The sequence below is a fragment of the Myxocyprinus asiaticus genome, chromosome 4 (genome assembly GCF_019703515.2).
Source record: "Myxocyprinus asiaticus isolate MX2 ecotype Aquarium Trade chromosome 4, UBuf_Myxa_2, whole genome shotgun sequence".
Lineage (NCBI taxonomy): Eukaryota > Metazoa > Chordata > Actinopteri > Cypriniformes > Catostomidae > Myxocyprinus > Myxocyprinus asiaticus.
This window is the reverse complement of record NC_059347.1, coordinates 14,130,539-14,155,333: the sequence shown is the minus strand read 5'-3', so window position 1 is coordinate 14,155,333 and position 24,795 is coordinate 14,130,539. Positions and strand designations below refer to the sequence as shown.

Genomic DNA, 24,795 nt, shown 5'->3' with positions numbered 1-24,795 from the left:
AAAGAAAAAGCCACTTTTGAAACAGAAAAACAAAAAGAAACGGTTAGAGAGGGCAAAGAAACACAGACATTGGACAACAGATAATTGGAAAAGAGTGTTATGGATCTTAACCCCATTGAGCTTTTGTGGGATCAGCTAGACTGTGAGGTGCGTGAGAAGTGCCCGACAAGACAGCCACACCTATGGCAAGTGCTACAGGAAGCGTGGGGTGAAATGTCACCTGAGTATCTGAACAAACTGACAGCTAGAATAACAAGGATCTGCAAAGCTAAAGCTGCACGTGGAGGATTTTTTGATAAACTCTTTTGTAGTTTAAGAAGTTCTGAACATTTTTTCAAACTGTAATAGTAATTTTTCATGTTATTAATGTCCTGACATTGTGATCAGTTGAATGCCACTTTGGTGAATAAAAGCACCAATTTCTTTCCATAAGATCAAAGTCTGTACATTATTCCAAACTTTTGGCCACCAGTGTGTGTGTGTGTGTGTGTGTGTGTGTGTGTGTGTGTGTGTGTGTGTGTGTGTGTATATACACACACACACACACACACACACACACAAAGTAAGAGTTGTCCTTCTGCATTGCTGTTTCACGCTCCAGTTCAGCTGATGGCGGTAATGCACTAAGAAGCTTTCAACTACATTTCCCATAGTTCCACTCTGAACTTCCCGTGGATGGGAAGCGTGCGAGTTTATTAATGTGGTCTAATGTGAATTAGTAAAAGGTATTTCAGCTCAGATTTTTTTTGTCATTCATCTGCCCTGTTGAATAAAGTAAACGGCAAGTTTTAATGGTTCATTATCCTTCTGTTTGTGAACCGTTACAGTTACTGGATTAACCAGTTAGCATGTAGCTTCTAAACAGTCACCTTAATGCTGCTGGAGCTGAAGTTGTTTCATTGCATTGACATCGATAGACGTTAAGTATCAATAACATATGCGTCATAAACGTGCTGTGGACTACTGTAAATATTATAATTAGCAATATCGACATGGTTTGGTTATGTGTCATGTTTACATGCTTTGTGAAATGCAACACGTTGGTTCAAAACGTGTAAACAAGTCAGCATTTTGACATCAGAATTATTTCTCTTCAATAACTCAATAAGAGCAAATTAACTGAGCATCTGCTTAATGCGTTTTCAGGCAACGAGAGGCAGGTGACGTGAAGATGCTGCGCAGGAAACCCACGCGCCTCGAGCTCAAGCTGGATGACACGGACGAGTTTGAAAGTGTGAAAAAAGAACTAGAGGTAAAAAACCTCGTCTGCACTGAGTAACTTCAATTAGTTCTTGATTTAATGCGTGTCAGTTGAGTTTATTTGGTATGAGATGAAACAACCTTGAATTAAAGGGATAGTTCACCCAAAAATGACAATTCTGTCATAATTTTATTACCCTCATGTTGTCCCAAACCCACTTTGTTTTTTTGTGGAACACAAAAGATGTTAGGCAGAATGACAGCCTCAGTCACCACAGGTTTGGAACAACATGAGGGTGAAAAAATTATGACAGAATTGTCATTTTTGGTATGAACTATATATGTCCTATTCCAGCATATTTGTGCGGTGTGAACTACAACATATAATAGCTGTCAAATAGAGATTGATCTTGATATCAGCATCACTTTTCATGTCAATTCAGAGTCGAAAGAAACAGAGGGATGAGGTGGATGTAGTTGGTGTAGCCACATTCAGCGAGATGAGTGGAGCATCAGGTGGAGCCACAGACGGGAAAACCAGAGAGCAGATGATCCACGAACGAATTGGATACAAACCTCACCTGAAGCCTAACACATTACCATCACTTTTCGGGAACCTTCAGTTTTGACAATCTGTAAACCTAAAAATGGACTATGAGGTCTACATTGGTGTTTCAGTTGCGCACACACATTATTTTTTGATCTTCCCTGACTTGAAAAAGGACCAAAGTCACAGGCGCTATTGTTTTGGTAACTGTGTGTTTTAAGGTTGTTTGTGACAACCGATTTACACAAAAGACTATTTTTCTACAAATTAAATAAAGTCTTACTAATAGAATGGGGGGAATTGAATCTTTTCACTTTACTATATAATAGTAAAAAAGAAGACAAGGGAAAACACTTAGGTGAGAAGATCATAGTTATGGATGAGAATCTTAAAGGGATAGTTTACCCAAAAATGAAAATTCTCTCATTATTTACTCACCCTCATGCCATCACAGATGTGTATGACTTTCTTTCTCTTGCTGAACACAAATGAAGAGTTTTAGTAGAATATTTAAGCTCTGTTTATCCATTTTACGCAAGTGAATTGTGACCAGAACTTTGAAGCCCCAAAAAGGACATAAAAGCATCCTAAAAGTAATCCATAAAACTCCAGTGGTTTAATCTGTCTTCTGAAGCAATTTAATTGGTTTTGGTTAAGAATAGACCAACATGTAACTCCTTTCTCAATATAAATCTTGACATCATCAGTCTCCTTGCCGATCATGATTTCAGATTCGATTACACTTCCTAGCTTTTGACGCATAGGCAGAGCACTAGATAGCGCTAGGAAGTGTAATCAAGCCTGAAATCATGATCGGCAAGGAGATTGCTGATGTCAAGATTTATATTGAGAAAGGAGTTACATGTTGGTCTATTCTTAACCAAAACCAATTAAATTGCTTCAGAAGACAGATTAAACCACTGGAGTTTTATGGATTACTTTTAGGATGCTTTTATGTCATTTTTGGGGCTTCAAAGTTCTGGTCACAATTCACTTGCATAAAATGGATAAACAGAGCTGAAATATTCTACTAAAACTCTTCATTTGTGTTCTGCAGAAGAAAGAAGATTATGGTATAGATTCAAAAGAACCGACTCATAACAGTGGTTATTTCTGGAATTGGGCTACAATTTTTGCGCTGTATGTGTCACTGTAGAAATTCAAAAGAACCGACTCATAATGGTAATTCTTTTGGGAATCGGGGTGCACCGTTTGAGCCGTATGTGTCGTGCTGTAGATTCAAAAGAATCGGATAATAAGAGTAATTTGTTGGGGAATCAGGCTACACGGTTCATACTGTAGATTCAAAAGAATCGGATAAGAGTCATTTGTTGGGGAATCTTGTTACACTGTTTGTGCTGTAGATTCAAAAGAATTGGGTAATAAGAGTCATTTGTTGGGGAATTGGGTTACACTGTTTGTGCTGTAGATTCAAAAGAATTGGGTAATAAGAGTCATTTGTTGGGGAATTGGGCTACACTGTTTGTGCTGTAGATTCAAAAGAATCGGATAATAAGAGTCATTTGTTGGGGATTTGAGCTACACTGTTTGTGCCGTAGATTCAAAAGAATCGGATAATAAGAGTCATCTGCTTCGGAATTGGGCTACACTGTTTGTGCTGTAGATTCAAAAGAATCGGATAATAAGAGACATTTGTTGGGGAATTGGGCTACACTCTTTGTGCTGTAGATTCAAAAGAATCGGATAATAAGAGTCATTTGTTGGGGAATTGGGCTACACTGTTTGTGCTGTAGATTCAAAAGAATCGGATAATAAGAGTCATTTGTTGGGGATTTGGGCTACACTGTTTGTGCTGTAGATTCAAACGAATCGGATAATAAGAGTCATTTGTTGGGGAATTGGGCTACACTGTTTGTGCTGTAGATTCAAAAGAATTGGGTAATAAGAGTCATTTGTTGGGGAATTGGGTTACACTGTTTGTGCTGTAGATTCAAAAGAATTGGGTAATAAGAGTCATTTGTTGGGGAATTGGGTTACACTGTTTGTGCTGTAGATTCAAAAGAATTGGGTAATAAGAGTCATTTGTTGGGGAATTGGGTACACTGTTTGTGCTGTAGATTCAAAAGAATCGGATAATAAGAGTCATTTGTTGGGGATTTGAGCTACACTGTTTGTGCTGTAGATTCAAAAGAATCGGATAATAAGAGTCATCTGCTTCGGAATTGGGCTACACTGTTTGTGCTGTAGATTCAAAAGAATCGGATAATAAGAGACATTTGTTGGGGAATTGGGCTACACTCTTTGTGCTGTAGATTCAAAAGAATCGGATAATAAGAGTCATTTGTTGGGGAATTGGGCTACACTGTTTGTGCTGTAGATTCAAAAGAATCGGATAATAAGAGTCATTTGTTGGGGATTTGGGCTACACTGTTTGTGCTGTAGATTCAAAAGAATCGGATAATAAGAGTCATTTGTTGGGGAATTGGGCTACACTCTTTGTGCTGTAGATTCAAACGAATCGGATAATAAGAGTCATTTGTTGGGGAATTGGGCTACACTGTTTGTGCTGTAGATTCAAAAGAATCGGATAATAAGAGTCATTTGTTGGGGAATCGGGCTACACGGTTCGTGCTGTAGATCCAAAAGAATCGGATAATAAGAGTCATTTGATGGGGAATCGGGCTACACTCTTTGTGCTGTAGATTCAAAAGAATCGGATAATAAGAGTCATTTGATGGGGAATCGGGCTACACTCTTTGTGCTGTAGATTCAAAAGAATCGGATAATAAGAGTCATTTGATGGGGAATCGGGCTACACTCTTTGTGCTGTAGATTCAAAAGAATCGGATAATAAGAGTCATTTGATGGGGAATCGGGCTACACTGGTCGTGCTGTAGATTCAAAAGAACTAGCTCATAAGAGCCACTCATTGGGGAATCAATTTATACTGGTCGCGCTGCATGTGTCACGATGCTGAGTCAATAGTGTTGTTGCAGTGCCGGAAACACAGTGTTTTAGCATGGTCTTGCACAGAACTGTTAACAGAAACTGTTGGAACCAGCTCTCCGTTTCCGAACTAATAATATACAATATAGGTTGATTAATCACAGAAGCGGCAGTCACAACAAGTATCCTTCAAATCATAAAATATTTATTTGCCATTTACTATTAATGATTGCAGTACTGTTTTAGGTAAAACTCTACAGACATGACTGAATTGTGAAATGTTAACACAACTGCAATAGTGGAAATGAGGCTCAATTCTTCTACACAAGGGCTTGTATGCTGTGACTGTCCCACTTCAATGTTGACCAAAATGTGAAACCTATTTACAAAAAAAAAAAAAAAAAAATACACACACTCAGCAAACACAGTTTGCTACTATATTTTTCAGAACAGTACCAGATTTGATATGACAAAGCCCTGTGATAGAGAATATAATGAATCCTCAAATCCCGTGCCACAAAATGTACCTGACAACTGGTACAAACATGTGATGTTAACATTTTCTTCTGAAACAATAAAATAGGTCTATTAATAAGATTACAGAAAACAAATTAAACTAAGCAAAAAGTATATGCTTTCTTAAAAACCACAATGCTGTGTGGTTTGCTATTTTCTCAGTAAGAAAGCCTTCAGTTCCAGCCTTTTTTTTTTTTTTTTCAGACACTTCTTCTGACCTTAAATTGGAGTTAATTGGGTCCAGTATGACAAAGGCACACCCCTTTACCATAAAGGAGCATAACTATCATCAAAAACAATAAAATTGTCATTCTAGGACCCATGGACTATCAGAGTAGTTACCTTAAAATTTTGAATAGCTCATAATTTGCTCAAGATCATATCTTCTGTGTGACACAACACAATCACTTAAAAGATGTGGAAAAAATAAAAAAGGATCTACACAGATTGCCAAAAAAGGTTTTGATATCAAGTACATTGTCATTTAAGTAGTAGAGTTTACAAATATAAATTATAAAAATAAATGACACTGGCATCAGATTTAATTTATTTTCCAATAATTCCCCACTGAATAATTACTTAAAAGCACTCCAAAGGAGCAAAGTTCAACTTCAACTCTGCCAACACAAAACCTCTCTTTCTCTGTGCAAACATCATATGACAACAAGATTCAACATTTCAATCCAGAGTCAAAACAATCATCACTCATTAATAGTTGTTTCATTGATTCCTCCAACAGCTCAAATAGAAAAAAAAAACAAAACACTTGGATAGTCAGCCGTAACATCCCAGCACTACCTTAAATAAAATCACTAGTGCTTGTATACTAGGTCTGCCAGAACCAGTTTAGCTCAGAGTCTTCAGTCACCCTCTTGGGTGGGTGTGTGTGTGTGTGTGTGTGTGTGTTCCCTAATTTAAGGCAAAGGGGTTTAGTAAGGCTGTATCGCACTGCCCAAAAGCACCTTCGTTCATATACATTAATGTGAAGTGGACAGCAGACACAATTATATTAAACTGAATTGTGATCTTTCACATAGTGTACTATGACCGTGGAGGTAGACGGTTAGGCTGTGTACACATATTTTAACATTACAGAAGACATGCAGCTGTCAAAGTGACTGAAATTGTGACGGGATGGTAACGAGGAATGGTAGGGTTATGAAATATTGTATTTTGTATAAAACTAAGAGGATCAAAACAGAGCCAAGCTTTAAAATGAATGGAGCCATGAGGCCCTCACTATTTCTCAAAATTAATTTGAGCATTCATACAGTGCTCTACATACATCAGGTTGTTGTGATGTACGTTTGGATTGTTCAGTAGGTGTTTTTTGGGATGATCAGCCGTGGGGTTTGTCGAGAGGTCAATGACAGTGCTCTGTAATATCCACCACTACTGCCTTCTTCCAGCTGAAGATGAAGTAGCCAAACCCTGCGCCCGCCGCCACGGCGATGCACAGGTAACCGTTGTATGTCATGAACACCAGCATGAGGAAGTAACTGACCACCACTTGGATGATGTGTAGAACCGTCTGGAGCAAGTGTGCAACACTCAGCATTCGCTGGCTAGGGAACAGAAGAGAACGAGGAATTATTATAGGATTACAAAAAAGGCAGGTCATGAGTGTGAAGAAAATGCACGTTTGCTTCCCAGGGGTCAACTTTGTGGTAATGACTACAAACGTGCTATGATTACATCATTGTTAACAGGATTAAGAGTGATTCATGTTTGCCTGTTCTTCATTGACCTCATCATTTAAACATCAGTGATTAGAGAACAATGCTACACTAAACAGCAGTATTTTCACTGAACTGTGAAATATATATACAGTTGAAGTCAGTATATATACACACACACACACACACACACACACAGCCAGCCAAAAGTTTGGAATAATGTACAGATTTTGCTGTTTTGGAAGGAAATTGGTACTTTAATTCACCAAAGTGGCATTCAACTGATCACAAAGTATAGTCAGGACATTACTGATGTAAAAAAACAGCACCATCACTATTTGAAAAAAGTCATTTTGATTAAATCTAGACAGGCCCCATTTCCAGCAGCCATCAGTCCAACACCTTATCCTTGAGTAATCATGTTAAATTGATAATTTGGTACTAGAAAATCACTTGCCATTATATCAAACACAGTTGAAAGCTATTTGGTTCGTTAAATGAAGCTTAACATTGTCTTTGTGTTTGTTTTTGAGTTGCCACAGTATACAATAGACTGGCATGTCTTAAGGTCAATATTAGGTCAAAAATGGCAAAAAAACAAAAAACAGCTTTCTTTAGAAACTCATCAGTCAATCATTGTTTTGAGCAGTGAAGACTATACAATGCTTGATATTGCCAAAAAAACTGAAGATTTCATACAAAGGTGTACACTACAGTCTTCAAAGACAAAGGACAACTGTCTCTAACAAGGACAGAAAGAGATGTGGAAGACCAGATGTACAACTAAACAAGAGGATAAGTACCTCAGAGTCTCTAGTTTGAGAAATAGACATCTCACATATCCTCAGCTGACAGCTTCATTGAATTCTACCCGCTCAACACCAGTTTCATGTACAACAGTAAAGAGAAGACTCAGGGGTGCAGGCCTTATGGGAAGAATTGCAAAGAAAAAGCCACTTTTGAAACAGAAAAACAAAAAGAAAAGGTTAGAGTGGTCAAAGAAACACAGACATTGGACAACAGATAATTGAAGAGAGTGTTATGGATCTTAACCCCACTGAGCTTTTGTGGGATCAGCTAGACTGTAAGGTGCGTAAGAAGTGCCCGACAAGACAGCCACATCTATGGCAAGTGCTACAGGAAGTGTGGGGTGAAATGTCACCTGAGTATCTGGACAAACTGACAGCTAGAATAACAAGGATCTGCAAAGCTAAAGCTGCACGTGGAGGATTTTTTGATGAGAAATCTTTGAAGTAGTTTAAGAATTTTCAAATTGTAATAGTAATTTTTCACATTATTAATATCCAATTTCTTTCCATAAGAGCAAAATCTGTACATTATTCCAAACTTTTGGCCACCAGTGTGTGTATATATATTAGCAGATGCTTTTATCCAAAGCGAATTACAAATGAGGAACATAACATACAGTATACTGTGTATATAATTTATATACACAAAACCCTTCATCTAGTAAATAAAAGGCTTAATTTGGTCAATAATTAAATACAGTGTATTGTATATAGTGCATTTTGATGAAAATATTTTGTCATGTTCATTAGTCCATTTTACTCTGACTTGAACTTCACATTCTAATTTTAGTCAACAAAAATAATAACATTTCAGATGTTTCACAATGATGAAGATTAGGCAAACATTTTCAAACATTTTCCATGTTTAAATTAATGTATAAACATTAATTTATACAAGGGCTAACAAGAAAAACATGTAAAAACTTTCCTTGTAAACTGTTAACAAAAAAACCTCAAAAGCGGTGGTACTCTAACATGTGACTCAAGTTTGCATTGTTCAGCTTCTCAAAGTATAATGTTATAAATTTACACTAAATACACTTTTTAAATATATAATAGTTTGCTAGATTAACGCTGCTAAACAAACAAAATGCATCACAGTGTGAAAAGCATCCATAACATAGAGACTTGAGAGAGTAAAGGCTACAGTAAACTCCATTTCTCTGCATGCCGTTCCATCTGGCGCACTATCGAACGCTCAGACTTTCAAAGTTCATGTTTTTGACCATGATCCCTTATGGACGGAGTCGTTTAGAAAAACTAGGTTGTACGCCAACACACTTACCGTGCGGATGACAAAATTTGCGTCGCGCACTCTACACGAGATGCAGTGGAACACGGAAAACTGAAGTATACTTTGGACGTTATGGCCAATTTTGCACAGACAAAAAATTTGTTTATATGTTATTTGTGTTATATTTTAATGCAACTCGTTTTCCACACAAAGTGCCCTTCAATTCTGAGTCAGAGCTGTGAGAATCTGTGCATCTGGGTCTTGAAGAGGAAGGATTTTTGGATGTAGGTCGAGTTCAGTCCTATAATTGGACAGTAACAGTCTTGCTGGGTCCTGTTTATGGGCCGCGTTTGGGCTTCAGCCCAATGCCAATGCAGACCTCTACTCTGAGCTTCTGAAAAACATGAGTATATTTACTGACCCAACTGTTTTGTGGGTCTCCATGAGAATGGTTCCATCTGCTCCAGGGACAGGCATGGAGTTGTAACGCACGTTCACCTGATTCCTTCTCAACAGGACCTCACGACCGATCTTAAGCCCCTCGTAGAACACAGCCAGCAGGAACACACCGATGCATGCACCTGCCATCTCTAGAGACAAAGATAAAAAGATTTTAATGGAATAGCTCACCAAAAATTATCATTCTCACATCATTTACTCAACCTTATGACATCTTGTATGACTTTCATTCTTCTCCGGAACACAAATGAAGATTTTTTTTTGAATGTATCCATGCAATGCAAGTCAATGGGGTCCATACTTTCAAGCTCTAAAAAGGACATAAAGGTAGCATAAAGGTAATCCATATGACTCTAGAGGTTTAATCCATGTCAAAATGACACGAGTTGCATGGACTACTTTTAAGATACTTCACATCCTTTTTAAGCTTTAAAGTGAGTCACTATAAACTGCTAATGTATTGATAAGACGGACAGCGATTTTCATTAAAACATCTTTTGTTTTCCACATCAAAATACGCATACGGGTTTGGAATAGCACGAGTGTGAGTAAATTATGACAGAATGAAGTCTCCCTTTAAACAGACTTCTTGCATTGGGGCAACAAAAAAATTCTGCTTTTGTTCTAATCATTTACATGTGTCAGCTTAAATTAGTTTCCTTGTGAAATCTTGCAAAACCTGTGCAACCAGTACATTTGCTCTTTACAGTAAGGAAGTATCTTATGACAGTGCTCCAAAAAATGCCACCGTTTTTAGTATTCTGAATGAATATCCTGACAACCGGTGTCATTTTGAAGTGAAGTGTGTGTGTGTGTGTGTGTGTGTGTGTGTATATATATATATATATATATATATATATATATATATACAGTTGAAGTCAGAAGTTTACATACACCTTAGCCAAATACATTTAAACTCAGTTTTTCACAATTCCTGACATTTAATCTTAGAAAACATTCTCTGTCTTAGGTTAGTTAGGATCACTACTTTATTTTAAGAATGTGAAATGTCAGAATAATAGTAGAGAGAATGATTTATTTCAGCTTTTATTTCTTTCATCACATTCCCAGTGGGTCAGAAGTTTACATACACTTTGTTAGTATTTGGTAGCATTGCCTTTAATTTTTTTTACTTGGGTCAAACATTTTGGGTAGTCTTCCACAAGCTTCTCACAATAAGTTTCTGGAATTTTGGCCCATTCCTCCAGACAGAACTGGTGTAACTGAGTCAGGTTTGTAGGCCTCTTTGCTCGCACATGCTTTTTCAGTTGTGCCCACAAATTTTCTATCGGACTGAGGTCAGGGGTTTGTGATGGCCACTCCAATACTTTGAATTTTTTTGTCCTTAAGCCATTTTGCCACAATTTTGGAGGTATGCTTGGGGTCATTGTCCATTTGGAAGACCCATTTGCGACCATGATTTAACTTCATGGTTGATGTCTTGAGATGTTGCTTCAATATATCCACATAATTTTCCTTCCTCATGATGTCATCTATTTTGTGATGTGCACCAGTCCCTCCTGCAGCAAAGCACCCCCACAACATGATGCTGCCACCCCCATGCTTCACGGTTGGGATGGTGTTCTTCGGCTTACAAGCCTCACCCTTTTTGTTTGTACAGGCTTGACATCATTTTCTGGAATTTTCCAAGCTTCTTAAAGGCACAGTTAACTTAGTGTATGTAAATTTCTGACCCACTGGAATTGAGATATAGTCAATTAAAAGTGAAACAATCGGTCTGTAAACAATTGTTGGAAAAATTACACGTGTCATGCACAAAGTAGATGTCCGAAACAACTGGCCAAAACTATAGTTTGCTAATATTAAATCTGTTAAATTAGTTTTAATGACTTTTCAACTGTGTGTGTGTGTGTGTGTGTGTGTGTATATATATATATATATATATATATATATATAATTATTATTATTAGGCTATTATTGGCCTCTTTTCTGATAAAAGTCATGCTCAGCAGTTTAAATCTGTACGAAAATGATACTGTAGATCTGCTTTGTTTATAATTTTTAAATATTCTTCTGAAGTCAGTAGATTTTCAGTCATGCAATTTTAATGAAGGAGAAAGACGTTACTGAAACTCACTATTATTAGACTATTATTGTTTTCTTTTTGGATGAAAAGTCATGCTCAGCAGTTCAAAAACTGAACAGAAATTATAGATCTGCTTTGTTCTTTTAATGCTTAAACACTATAAAGCCTCTTGGTAGATTTCGGTCATGAACGACTCAAAATGATTCAATGACTCGCTCATACCACATAAGACGCTCTGTCGTCACATAGTAACATCTCCAGGAGGGGTCACCGAACTAATCAGTTAATAAAATTTTACAAATTTGTGACACAGAAGCAAGCCACACCAAAATACCCTTTATTCTTGCAGCTGATTCTGCACAACTGTGCAGTTAATTTGCTACAGTGCATCAGGAAAGTATTCACAGCGCTTCACTTTTTCCACATTTTGTTATGTTACAGCCTTATTCCAAAATGGATTAAATTCATTATTTTCCTCAAAATTCTACAAACAATACCCCATAATGACAACGTGAAAGAAGTTTGTTTGAAATCTTTGCAAATTTATAAAAAAATAAAAAATAAAAAAAAAAAATAAAAATCACATGTACAGGTGCATCTCAATAAATTAGAATGTCGTGGAAAAGTTCATTTATTTCAGTAATTCAACTCAAATTGTGAAACTCGTGTATTAAATAAATTCAATGCACACAGACTGAAGTAGTTTAAGTCTTTGGTTCTTTTAATTGTGATGATTTTGGCTCACATTTAACAAAAACCCACCAATTCACTATCTCAAAAAATTAGAATACATCATAAGACCAATAAAAAAAACATTTTTAGTGAATTGTTGGCCTTCTGGAAAGTATGTTCATTTACTGTATATGTACTCAATACTTGGTAGGGGCTCCTTTTGCTTTAATTACTGCCTCAATTCGGCGTGGCATGGAGGTGATCAGTTTGTGGCACTGCTGAGGTGGTATGGAATCCCAGGTTTCTTTGACAGTGGCCTTCAGCTCATCTGCATTTTTTGGTCTCTTGTTTCTCATTTTCCTCTTGACAATACCCCATAGATTCTCTATGGGGTTCAGGTCTGGTGAGTTTGCTGGCCAGTCAAGCACACCAACACCATGGTCATTTAACCAACTTTTGGTGCTTTTGGCAGTGTGGGCAGGTGCCAAATCCTGCTGGAAAATGAAATCAGCATCTTTAAAAAGCTGGTCAGCAGAAGGAAGCATGAAGTGCTCCAAAATTTCTTGGTAAACGGGTGCAGTGACTTTGGTTTTCAAAAAACACAATGGACCAACACCAGCAGATGACATTGCACCCCAAATCATCACAGACTGTGGAAACTTAACACTGGACTTCAAGCAACTTGGGCTATGAGTTTCTCCACCCTTCCTCCAGACTCTAGGACCTTGGTTTCCAAATGAAATACAAAACTTGCTCTCATCTGAAAAGAGGACTTTGGACCACTGGGCAACAGTCCAGTTCTTCTTCTCCTTAGCCCAGGTAAGACGCCTCTGATGTTGTCTGTGGTTCAGGAGTGGCTTAACAAGAGGAATACTGTAGCCAAATTCCTTGACACGTCTGTGTGCGGTGGCTCTTGATGCCTTGACCCCAGCCTCAGTCCATTCCTTGTGAAGTTCACCCAAATTCTTGAATCGATTTTGCTTGACAATCCTCATAAGGCTGCGGTTCTCTTGGTTGGTTGTGCATCTTTTTCTTCCACACTTTTTCCTTCCACTCAACGTTTGTTAACATGCTTGGATACAGCACTCTGTGAACAGCCAGCTTCTTTGGCAGTGAATGTTTGTGGCTTACCCTCCTTGTGAAAGGTGTCAATGATTGTCTTCTGGACAACTGTCAGATCAGCAGTCAGCACCATGACTGTGTAGCCTAGTGAACCAAACTGAGAGACCATTTTGAAGGCTCAGGAAACCTTTGCAGGTGTTTTGAGCGGATTAGCTGATTGGCATGTCAAAATATTCTAATTTTTTGAGATAGTGAATTGGTGGGTTTTTGTTAAATGTGAGCCAAAATCATCACAATTAAAAGAACCAAAGACTTAAACTACTTCAGTCTGTGCGCATTGAATTTATTTAATACACGAGTTTCACAATTTGAGTTGAATTACTGAAATAAATGAACTTTTCCACGACATTCTAATTTATTGAGATGCACCTGTACATAAGTATTCACAGCCTTTGCTCAATACTTTGTTGAAGCACCTTTGGCACCAATTACAGCCTCAAGTCTTTTTGAGTATGATGCTACAAGCTTGGCACACCTATTTTTGGGCAGTTTCTCCCATTCTTCTTTGCAGGACTTCTCAAGCTCCATCAGGTTGGATGGGGAGTGTCGGTGCACAACCATTTTCAGATCTCTCCAGAGATGTTCAATCGGGTTCAAGTCTGGGCTCTGGCTGGGCCACTCAAGGACATTCACAGAGTTGTCCCGTAGCCACTCCTTTGTTATCTTGGCTGTGTGCTTAGGGTCGTTGTCCTGTTGGAAGATGAACCTTCGCCCCAGTCTGAGGTCCAGAGCGCTCTGGAGCAGGTTTTCATCAAGTATGTCTCTGTACATTGCTGCATTCACCTTTCCCTCGATCCTGACTAGTCTCCCAGTTCCTGCTGCTGAAAAACATCCCCACAGCATGATGCTGCCACCACCATGCTTCACTGTAGGGATGGTATTGGCCAGGTGATGAGCGGTGCCTGGTTTCCTCCAGGCATGACGCTTGCCATTCAGGCCAAAGAGGTGGGTTGTCATGTGCCTTTTACTGAGGAGTGGCTTCCGTCTGGCCACTCTACCATACAGGCCTGATTGGTAGAGTGCTGCAGAGATGGTTGTTCTTCAGGAAGTTTCTCCTCTCTCCACAGAGAAATGCTGGAGCTCTGTCAGAGTGACCATCGGGTTCTTGGTCACCTCCCTGACTAAGGCCCTTCTCCCCCGATCGCTCACTGTGCTCATTGGGACTTTCAATGCTGCAGAAATTGTTCTGTACCCTTCCCCAGATCTGTGCCTTGATACAATCCTGTCTCGGAGGTCTACAGACAATTCCTTGGACTTCATGGCTTGGTTTGTGCTCTGACATGCACTGTTAACTGTGGGACCTTATATAGACAGATGTGTGCCTTTCCAAATCATGTCCAATCAACTGAATTTACCACAGGTGGACTCCAATCAAGTTGTAGAAACATCTCAAGGATGAACAGTGGAAACAGGCTGCACCTGAGCTCAATTTTGAGTGTCATGGCAAAGGCTGTGAATACTTATGTACATGTGATTTTTTTCGTTTTTTATTTTTAATAAATTTTCACGTTGTCATTATGGGGTATTGTTTGTAGAATTTTGAGGAAAATAATGAATTTAATCCATTTTGGAATAAGGCTGTAACATAACAAAATGTGGAAAAAGTGAAGCGCTGTGAATACTTTCCAGATGCACTGTATACTTGAATCCCTAAAAATAGCTGGAATTGGTGCTTTTAGCTTATTCTTTAAAAAAAATATATCCCCAGAAAAACATTTCGTGGACCAGTGATTCTCTCACCTTTTTCGCCCCTCATGAGTTTGCATTCCAAGAACAAAAAGGGTATTAAAAGAGACAGTGTTCAATGACAAATGGGTTGTGTGGATCTCGTCTTGGACACACATTACACGGAACAACTTTTACTCTCAACACGCTGTGAAAGGATCTCGCTGCTGAATACTTCTCGACTAAACTACACAATTACTGGTGAGTGAAATGTAAACATTTACCAGCCAGTTGCCAAATATATTCACTTTAGTCGCATAGCACGAAACTTGGTTGCACATAGAGTAAAAGATGAATCTTGGGATTTAAGAATCGACATCATTCAAATGAAGATCGCGATGCATCAGAAAATCAATATTTTTACCCACCCCTATTTCCAAATAAGAACTTTAAGCCAATATTGAAATGCCACGAACGGGATGTTTTTGTGTCTCATTTTCCAGTGTTATTGCATTATTTTAGCACTCCAAATTAACTCCCAAACTCCTGTAAATAGTAAATGTGAAGCGGTTTCACTTTAATTTAACGTTCGCTTATTGGCAAATGTTCTTGGTCGCTATGGACAGTGTTCATTTTTACACAGTTTTTTATTTGTCATATAAAGGTTTATCTGTAAAAATTGACAGTGCAGGACTCAAGTGGTGCCAATAAAATCAATAAATAATCAATAAAATCAATCCGCACCATACTATGCTTTGATTTTTGAAAATAAACTGTATTCTTTCTAGATTTTTACTTTTCTTCTAAAACATTATTAATGTTTTGCTAATATATTGCAGTGTTATTTTCTTCTTGTCATATTTTTGTCAACAGTGTGTTTAAAATAGTTTTATTATCGTCATGCTTATTTTTTGGAATGCCTTTGTAATTGTTAACAATAAAAAAAAATTAAAAAACCCTGTCAACACATTTTCGTCAGTAATTTTGTTGATGAAATTAACACTTGTTGCAGGTTCATACAGGCAGTGTTAATGACACGCAGTGACACAGGGGAAGAGAAGAGCCGCTTACTCCATTTCTGAGATAAGAGAACGAAGAAACATTTTTAAATACACACAGAATATCAAAGGTCTTTTTTCATGCGAAATAAGGGCTCGTGGGTTTAATGGGAGAGCCTTTAAATAACTTGTGAAAGTGAAGAATTTAGAAAATAAATATACTAATATTACATAATATAACATAATATAATTCAGTAGGGGTGGGTGATGACCAAAATCCTATATCATGTTATGAGTAATTTTGTATCACGATATTTCTGAAAAATTATTAAAATTGTATTACATATTAAGCCATGTCACAATGTGTAATGCTGAGTAATCCAGTCAGTGAATTAAATACTTTATAAATTAAAACTTCTTCATCTTATATCATTTTCTCTTTATTTTAAACTTGACAAACATAGTCAAAGAAAAAAAAGAAAAAATAAATGCCACATTTCAGCCTGAAGATGTGTACCAATTTTCTTTTTCTTTTTATAATTATATTATTGTTGTTGTTATTATTATTATGATTATTGTTACAACTTTCCTCAAGAAACTGAACATCTTCTCAAAGCAATGCAAAAAGTAAAATAACATATAAATAAAAAAAGTATCCATAAATAAAACACTTAATTAGACTCTTTGTGTTTTTAGTCATCTTTATAAAGAAAATATAAAATATCTGAAAGAAAATATGGCTGGTTTGTTTCCTGATTATCGCACAGAATTTTAGAAAGGGTTTTGATGTGTATTTAAAAAATCCACTTGACATCGAGAGAAACCAATATAAGCAACGGGTGTGATCTGTGCTTTTTCTGTCACAGGAGCACAAATGAAGGGACTGGGGCGACTTCAAGACTTGCGCGCACTTGTGTGTTTCAGACTGTGTGCGCAACACTCGCACAAAACACAGCTGCGCGTGTTTGCATGGGAGGCATGCTTGGAGCGCGGGATGAATGTAATTGAATTTGCTTTGACGGTGCTCAAGCAAAATTTCATGCCGCAGAAGCGGATTCAGTGTAATCTTTTTGTCGCGTTCTAGACAAGCTTTTCATCTAACGACACGTGCAACTGTCAGTGAAAAACTGTGTTTCATTATTTATATATATATCAGTCTCACGTGAAGCCCTGACCACTGCTATATATGCGCACATGGATATATTGACATACACAATGTACAAACCTTGCAAATCGCTGTTTTCTGTTCGGTATCGCGTTTTTTAAAGCCAAACCAATTCCACACCATGGAGGACGCATTTTTTCCTTCATAATCTCCTCTCATCTTCTCATTCAAATGAATCTGAGGAACAAGCAATCGCACCGCCTCACTCCATTTATCTGACAGAGTGCATATGTGTTATATGCTGTACACATTTCTCGTGTGGCAATTCTGAGTTACCGTGATAGAGACGGTAATCCAAAATGTATACTGGTTGGCAAATTTCTACCAGTTTATCATGTATATCGCTCACCCCTATAATTCGGGTTGGTTGGGTTCTAAAAACAATGGTGTAGGGGAGCCTGGGTAGCTCAGTGGTAAAAGACACTGGCTACCACCCCTGGAGTTCGCTAGTTCGCTAGTTTGAATCCCAGGGTGTGCTGAGTGACTCCAGCCAGGTCTCCTAAGCAACCAAATTGGCCCGGTTGCTAGGGTGGGTAGAGTCACACGGGGTAACCTCCTCGTGGTCGCTATAATGTGGTACGTTCTCGGTGGGGCGCGTGGTGAGTTGAGCGCGGATGCCGCAGTGGATGGCGTGAAGCCTCCACACGCGCTATGTCTCCGTGGCAAGGCGCTCAAAAGCCACGTGATAAGATGCACGGGTTGATGGTCTCAGACACGGAGGCAACTGGGATTCATCCTCCGCCACCACGAGGACTTAAAAGCGCACTGGGAATTGGGCATTCCAAAAACAATCGTGTAAATGAAAAGTTGACCAAGACTAAAGATGACCAAAAAGGGAGACATATTTTAATTATTTAAAATATAATCTTTCATGGCATTCTAACCCTGTAAAATTACATTAAAACACTTTCCAAGTTTTTAAAGCCTGAAAGGAAATCAAAGATTCCTATTTTATTATGTGATTCCAAGTTAAATATGATTACATGACTTGAATGACAATTTGTGACAAGTTATTATCAGACATATTTCATAATCGTGACAGCCCAAATAGCAGCCTTTCCAAAATACCACCATGTCAACAAAAGTGAAAGAAACATAAACCAATGAGCGGTCTTACCTCCTGGTGTGTTGATGACAAGCCAGGCGAATAGCAGCTCAACATTTTTGTAGCCTAAGTAGAAGGTCATTTGCTGAAAGCATCAACAAATCAGTTTTTAACCAAACTTTTCCCAAAATAAGTAAAGAATACATCAGATAATTTTCTTATATAATTCAGACATGGCTAGGTTTTTTATTTAAAATGGATTTATAACTTTGAATGGATAGTTGACATATCCTGCATTGTGACACTCCATTTAAAACTATTTTAGGGGCCTGGGTAGCTTAGTGGTAAAAAAGACGCTGGCTACCACCCCTGGAGTTCACTAGTTCATGCTGAGTGACTTCAGCCAGGTCTCCTAAGCAACCAAATTGGCCCGGTTGCTAGGGAGGGTAGAGTCACATGGGGTATCCTCCTCGTGATCGCTATAATGTGGTTCGTTCTTGGTGGGGCACGTGGTGAGTTGAGCGCGGATGCCGCGGTGGATGGCATGAAGCCTCCACACGCGCTATGTCTCCGTGGCAACGTGCTCAACAAGCCACGTGATAAGATTCGCGGGTTGATGGTCTCAGACGCGGAGGCAACTGGGATTCATCCTCTGCCACCCGGATTGAGGCGAATCACTACGCGACCACGAGGACTTAAAAAAAAAGCGCACTGGGAATTGGGCATTCCAAATTGGGTGAAAAAGGGGAAAAAAAATAAAATAAAAAAAAAACTATTTTTAAACAACATTTAATAATTTATTATGCATGCATATTAATTGCAGGACTACATGGAATATTTAAAATGCATTTTATTATCTTATACATTTATAAACATTACTCATCCCTTATAAATTGTAACCTAAAATCTTAAAAAAAAAAAAATGGACATCCCAAATACTGAAACAAAGATTAAATGATATCAAGGTTGTCTCACCATCATCATATGGCCTGTGTCAGGGTGCTCATGGTCTCCATGAGAGTCTGTGATTGGAGGTGACATGGTCATGTCGTTATGGTGATTATGGTGTGTATGTGACATATCCATCTTAATGCACAGGGGTTCTGGGGTAGAGAGTGCAGAAAAAAACCTTGTCAGTTCATAAACCTTTCATTAAAAAGTTACGTTTCCAACTGACATCTCAAAATATCTCAGAGACATCTCAGCATATGGAAAGCATCAGTGGCAAAATCTTGAACATTCTTAGAATCCCTAAACGATAAGAATATCTTTGCAGTTGGTAAAATGAGAGTCACATGAGTTCCTGATCTAGGAATCTATAAACTAGATTACTGACATTCTTAAATACATCATTGAGAAAAGGGATCACGGTAAACTATTTCTTGGCTTTAATGCCACTTGGTTTGGAATCTATTGAAATGACATTCATGCATTTTTAAGTGTGACTTAAGTGGCCACTGTATGCTGTGTATGAAGTGACGCCCCCTGACATTCTGAGTGTCTAGGAAAGAAAGACATTCAACTAATCGAATGCCCTGACAACCCCAGGCTTTTCCCTTGAAGAACATTGCCCAGTTTATCTAATAGTACCTCTATAAAACAATTACTTCCCCAATTTGAGAAGCAGATATGCTTTACTAAAGGTTTAAGGACAGCCTGAGGGGTTAAAGTGCACATCAGTAATGGTTGTACGTGATACACAGACACTAATGAAACAATCCAGACAGACATAATGAACGTGATTATCAGAGTGACATGTGCAGATCTGTACTAACCATTGGTCAGCATGTTTATATTTGCCTTCTAAGCAGACACTGAATACAACTGCTCTCTTTTCACACACAAGGAATGAAATATTTCCTTATATTCAGCCTTGATTCATGACAGTAGGCTAGTTTAAACACAGCAATGAGAGAGGGGAAAAACAAGTCACAAAGTACACTCAGAGAGCAGCTGTCTGCTCCTCTCCTGTCTTTATAACCACATACTGAACTGACTGAGCCACACAATATGTGCACTGTAATAACGCTTTACACAGTGGTAAAATAATTCATAGGCGGAGGGTGAACGAACTGCAGGGTAAGGCTATATAAGGCACCAACAATATCAATGCAGTGGAGAAAGCTTTCTTCACAAGTTCAAAGAATGTGTCTAATGAACTGATATTTTATTAACCATACGCCCTAATATAAACCCCAACCCTAAACCTAACCATCAGAGGAGGAAAAATGGAATCTTAGAGGGAAGATGCAACTTCTAAATCGCGTTGATTAAGGGGATGTGACTGCTTTGGTCATTGCTCACCAAAATGTGAAAATGTGAGGGGGAAATAAGGGAAAAATGATCACAGATTTATCAAAAATTATCGCAAAAATATATGATGGGGGTTGGCACTTATTTCAGTAATTCGGCAATATGGGGTTGATTTCAGGGTGCATGAAATTTTGGACATTTACATGTCGATTTCCCACCTTATTACACGCTTGGCCTTTGGAGGCCTTTATTTTCAGATCTCTAACTACAAGGTTAAACTATCCTTTACAAAAAAACGTATCTGTTTTTCTGGACATAGAACTATATTTTTAACCAAGTACCATGGCAATTTCATGATTTTACTAGAGTACCATATAAATAAAATGGTACAGGAACATGGTAATCATTCTGTACAGTGGTGTACAGTGTGGTCCAAAAGTCTAAGACCACATTGTAAATCCGAGATTTTATGAATTTATTTACACTAAAGGTCGACCAATATATCGGTTTTACAATTAATCGGTGCCGATAGTTGCTTCTTGGAACTATCGGTTATTGCCAAAATCATCACCGATGGTTGCAAATGGATTTTTTTATTATTATTTTCCTCCATTTTTCTCTGTGGTTGACGACGGAAGATTCAACAGTAAGAACGGTTTGCTTCTGCAGTATAAATGCGTCCTCTAGAGGTGAAATAAAACAAACACTGACACCTCGTGGATCTTCTGTATCTGAATCTATCATCATTGACAATATTCATCCATATTTTTATCCTCTCTTCAATGCATATTTTGTTATCTTGATTAGATCAAGCTTTCTAACTTGAGTGTCATCAACTTTAAGTCTTGTGAATTATAATAAAATCACCTCATCTGGCAAAACATATAAAGCCTGTATATAAAACCCTTCATCTGATGAATGTATAGGCAATAAAAAGTTTTATTTGTTGAATATTTACATATAAAGCATTGTAACAGAGCCAAATCTCTGTCACGGTTTATCGATTTATGCACGATTATTAACGAGATGTTATATAAACAACGCGCCCCCATAGTAAGCATTGATATTATTGAATAGGCTTGTCGCGATTATTAAATAACCGTCTGATCACAGTTATTTGATCTAACCGCGATTAATTGAGACAATCGCGATTATTGGGCATTCAAATTCCAATCATATTTTAATGCCCAAATAAGGGAATTTTAAGGGAATATAATATATAAATGCCATGAACAGCGTGTTTGTGTGTCATTCAGTTGAACTCTGTGTCCGAGCGTCACTGAGCCGCACCGGAGGTCAACCAGCTCCTGTCCTGAAGAGCGTGTGAAGCGCTCTGATGCACGCTGTCAGCAGAGATTCACGTCAAACTCCCGCAAAAATATAAACGAACAAGTATAAACTTTGATAGTGAAAGCAGAGCTCTCCGGTTTCATTTTCAATAATCATGTAATGGCAAATGTTCCTGGTTTATACACGCTGTGTTAATGGCACGCAGTGACAAAGAGGAGACACACGCTTACTCTTTTTTCTGTCAAGTGATAAAATTATAAATGATAAAACAAAATCTCAAAGGCTTTGCTTCATGTCAAATAAGGTGCTTATGAGTCGAGGGTTTAACCAGACCATTAAAATAACGTGTGAATGTGAAGTAGGAAAGAAAGATTTTACTTATAAAGTAAAAATGTGATATAAATATAATACAATATATATAAAAATTATATTTTATTTAAAAAAAATATGAGTTAAAAAAACAAGTGTAAATGTAAAACTTACCAAAACTAAAGTTGACCAAAAAGAGAGACATGTTTTAAGTATTTAGGGAAATCATAGTTTAATCCTATTTCATGATTTAATTTATATACTTGAAATATTTAAAAATGACTTCTTAAGTTGTATGAAGCACACATGCAGAAAAAAAGTACACCTTAAAAAATATGACAATTTATATGACAATTAATCGTGAAAGCCCTTAACGAGACAATTAATCGTCATAATTGCAATTATTTGTTTGACAATTAATCATCAGCCAAATTTCATAATTGTGACAGCCCTATTATTGAATGTTTATTTATATAAACTTTATTGATTTTTGAGCTGGAAGCACAGACATTTCGAAGTAAGAGTCCCCAGTGTATTTCGGGATTGCTTATAGTTAAAAGTCCCACATTATGCATCAAATCTGGATTTTTTTCTTGTTAATATTAGGATTTTGGTTGTAAAATTAACTGCAATTGGGATTTTATTCATTTGAGACTCTTGTAGTCTCTATGTCTGTGACCGTCACAGTTAGGAAAGACTAAAAAAAAATACATTGATTTGTTTTTTTTGTTTTTTAAATCAGCCGATTAATCGGTTATCTGCCTTTTCCACCACCACCTTAGTTATCGGCAAAATCCACTATCGGTTGACCTCTAATTTAAACCTAGAAATAAACAACGTTTTAAGATTTTGAGAATCTAAAACAGTGAAAAGTTGTAATTTATAACGTGGAAGACATATTTAAGATTCTTCACTATTTCTTTTCTTATCAAATATGCAAACTTGTGACACTGACCATGTTAACTCTCTTTTACAAAAGGTCAGATTTCCTTCTTTCCACTAAAATCACACAAGATTTGGAACATTCTCAAATCATGCTGGTATAACATGGGTCCACAAACTTGAGGAGTTCACGACAGCAAGAGTGCATGTAGCAATTGAAGCAATGCTAATGCTAATTTGAAATGCTAACTGACTCATGTTTCTTTAACTTACTACCACGGTATTACCATCTAAAGCCTTTGATGGCCTTTAAACAGCATTACCTTGCTAAATACATACATTTGCTCTGCAATTGAATAATAAAACTGCCAACTAAAACACACTGACAACAAAAATTAAACAAAAAGTTATAAAAGCAAAACTAGAATTTCCCCATAAATAATGCTTTTGTTCCAGTTCAACTCACCCACAGAAAATCTGTCACCTAACTCAGACGGCTTCGTTCCTGGTTGGTGTCCAAAATGTGCAAGTGATTTTTTTCAGTCCTGCCTTTTCAGTATATCTTTCATCATACAGGGTTAATCAGTGTATAGAGATAGATAAAGAGATTGTGTCAGTGGCAATATAGTGTGTGGCTGGTCATACAGAGCTGACTTCTCATGTGACCTCTCTTCTGCCTTTCATTTCCCTCCTCCTGCCATTAATCCAATCACAAGGTTTAAGTCACACCCACTGCAAGACCTACTACATTAAAACCTTCACTGCATTGAACAGTATAGGTCTAGTACCAACCAAAAGTTTTGAAGCAACTACTCATTGTGTATTATCACTGTAGAGTCATAGTAAATTCATCAAAACTAACACAAACCCAAGAATGGGAATTAAGTGTGACCAAAAATGTTACATAAATCAAAAGTATCTTTTCAAGCAAGAAAATAAAGCTTTCTGGCATTTCTCCTCTCTCGTTTATAAATAATAAATAAATATCAGTCTGTAAAATGTATAACATTTGATTAAAATAATAAAGAAAAATAATTTCTTTATTAAAATCAACATAAACTTAAATTCAGTGCAACAAATACTAGCATGATGCCTCCTTACAATTGTACTTTACAATATTAATAAATAATTATTTTTTCACATTACTGTAATGAGAATAAAATGACATAACAGTACGCTAATGGCAGTTTGGGGAGAGGGTTTGCTTAACTGTCATGAACATAATGTCACAATGCAAAACGTCATAGGGCTTCATTTTCTTGATTGAAAATGTTAAATATAACTGTATAATTCACCCTCTGATTAAAAGCTGTCTGCGCTAAAATTTTTCCAATGAATACCCTTGTTTACTGAGTACTGGATAGATTAAGTGTGTTTCAAGGACATCGCATTGGCCTTGATCAAGCTTAATCAGCTAACAATGTACCACTGAACTAGGGCTTCACTTATGCATTAGGGTGCATGCTCCCATTAAGATAAAAAGATAAAAGCAAAAACAAATGGGAGGGGTATGAGAAAGAGATCAAGATGTTGAAAACGAAACATCTTGAGTGTGTCTATTCCAATGTAGTAATGACTCTATCTATGTTGACATTGTAAAGTGACTGGTGATGTCTATTCATGATTACCTTTTCAACACTTTTTAGTTGATACAGAGAGCACGTTTGACAGGGATTTTGTCAATCATTACAGACTGTTATGATGTTCGGACCTGATGATCCTCAGTCATAAAACAGGACGGGGCACCATGCCCTTCTGTGTGCTGCAGTCAACAGTACTAGTTGAAGTGCCGAGGTCAGGATACAAAGAACAACGTGTCAGCAGTCGACTCAAACAGTGTATTCCTAGATTTCACAACAGCAAACAAGTCTAATGTTGAATTTGGAATAAGAAAGACTGTCATTTTAAATGAATAAATCTGCTAAAAGGGAATATTTGTCAACGTCTGGGAGCACACTAGCATATAGCCACAAAACTCTAACTACTTTAAACTTGGATG

The 24,795-nt window shown here is 37.5% G+C and overlaps 2 protein-coding genes across 3 annotated transcripts; one reads left to right on the top strand and one right to left on the bottom strand.

The window, feature by feature from the left end:
- The first annotated feature begins 600 nt into the window (after positions 1-600).
- LOC127439916 (anaphase-promoting complex subunit CDC26-like) lies at positions 601-2,040 on the top strand. Of its 2 annotated transcripts, none has more exons than XM_051696215.1 (3): positions 601-725; positions 1,147-1,252; positions 1,644-2,040. In XM_051696215.1, the coding sequence occupies exons 2-3, from the start codon at positions 1,172-1,174 to the stop codon at positions 1,827-1,829; spliced, it is 267 nt and encodes an 88-aa protein (XP_051552175.1). In that variant the 5' UTR covers positions 601-725; positions 1,147-1,171; the 3' UTR covers positions 1,830-2,040. The 2 variants fall into 2 exon arrangements, with proteins under 2 accessions (XP_051552175.1, XP_051552176.1); XM_051696216.1 differs by having other exon boundaries at positions 666-781.
- Positions 2,041-4,837: 2,797 nt separating this feature from the next.
- On the bottom strand, positions 4,838-23,447 carry LOC127439909 (high affinity copper uptake protein 1-like). The gene is made up of 5 exons (XM_051696208.1): positions 23,263-23,447; positions 19,038-19,165; positions 18,135-18,207; positions 9,311-9,479; positions 4,838-6,735 (listed from the first exon to the last, which is right to left on the bottom strand). The coding sequence occupies exons 2-5, from the start codon at positions 19,146-19,148 to the stop codon at positions 6,534-6,536; spliced, it is 555 nt and encodes a 184-aa protein (XP_051552168.1). The 5' UTR covers positions 19,149-19,165; positions 23,263-23,447; the 3' UTR covers positions 4,838-6,533.
- Between the last annotated feature and the right edge of the window lie 1,348 nt (positions 23,448-24,795).

What these genes read in the sequence shown, in the direction of transcription:
- LOC127439916 (XM_051696215.1), top strand. Translation starts at nt 1,172, where the DNA reads ATGCTGCGCAGGAAACCCACGCGCCTCGAGCTCAAGCTGGATGACACG. An exon ending in GTGTGAAAAAAGAACTAGAG is followed by an intron (nt 1,253 to 1,643) that starts GTAAAAAACCTC and finishes ATGTCAATTCAG; the next exon opens with AGTCGAAAGAAACAGAGGGA.
- LOC127439909 (XM_051696208.1), bottom strand. Translation starts at nt 19,148, where the DNA reads ATGGATATGTCACATACACACCATAATCACCATAACGACATGACCATG. An exon ending in ACACAGGCCATATGATGATG is followed by an intron (nt 18,208 to 19,037) that starts GTGAGACAACCT and finishes TGATGCTTTCAG; the next exon opens with CAAATGACCTTCTACTTAGG. An exon ending in TGTCATCAACACACCAGGAG is followed by an intron (nt 9,480 to 18,134) that starts GTAAGACCGCTC and finishes CTTTGTCTCTAG; the next exon opens with AGATGGCAGGTGCATGCATC.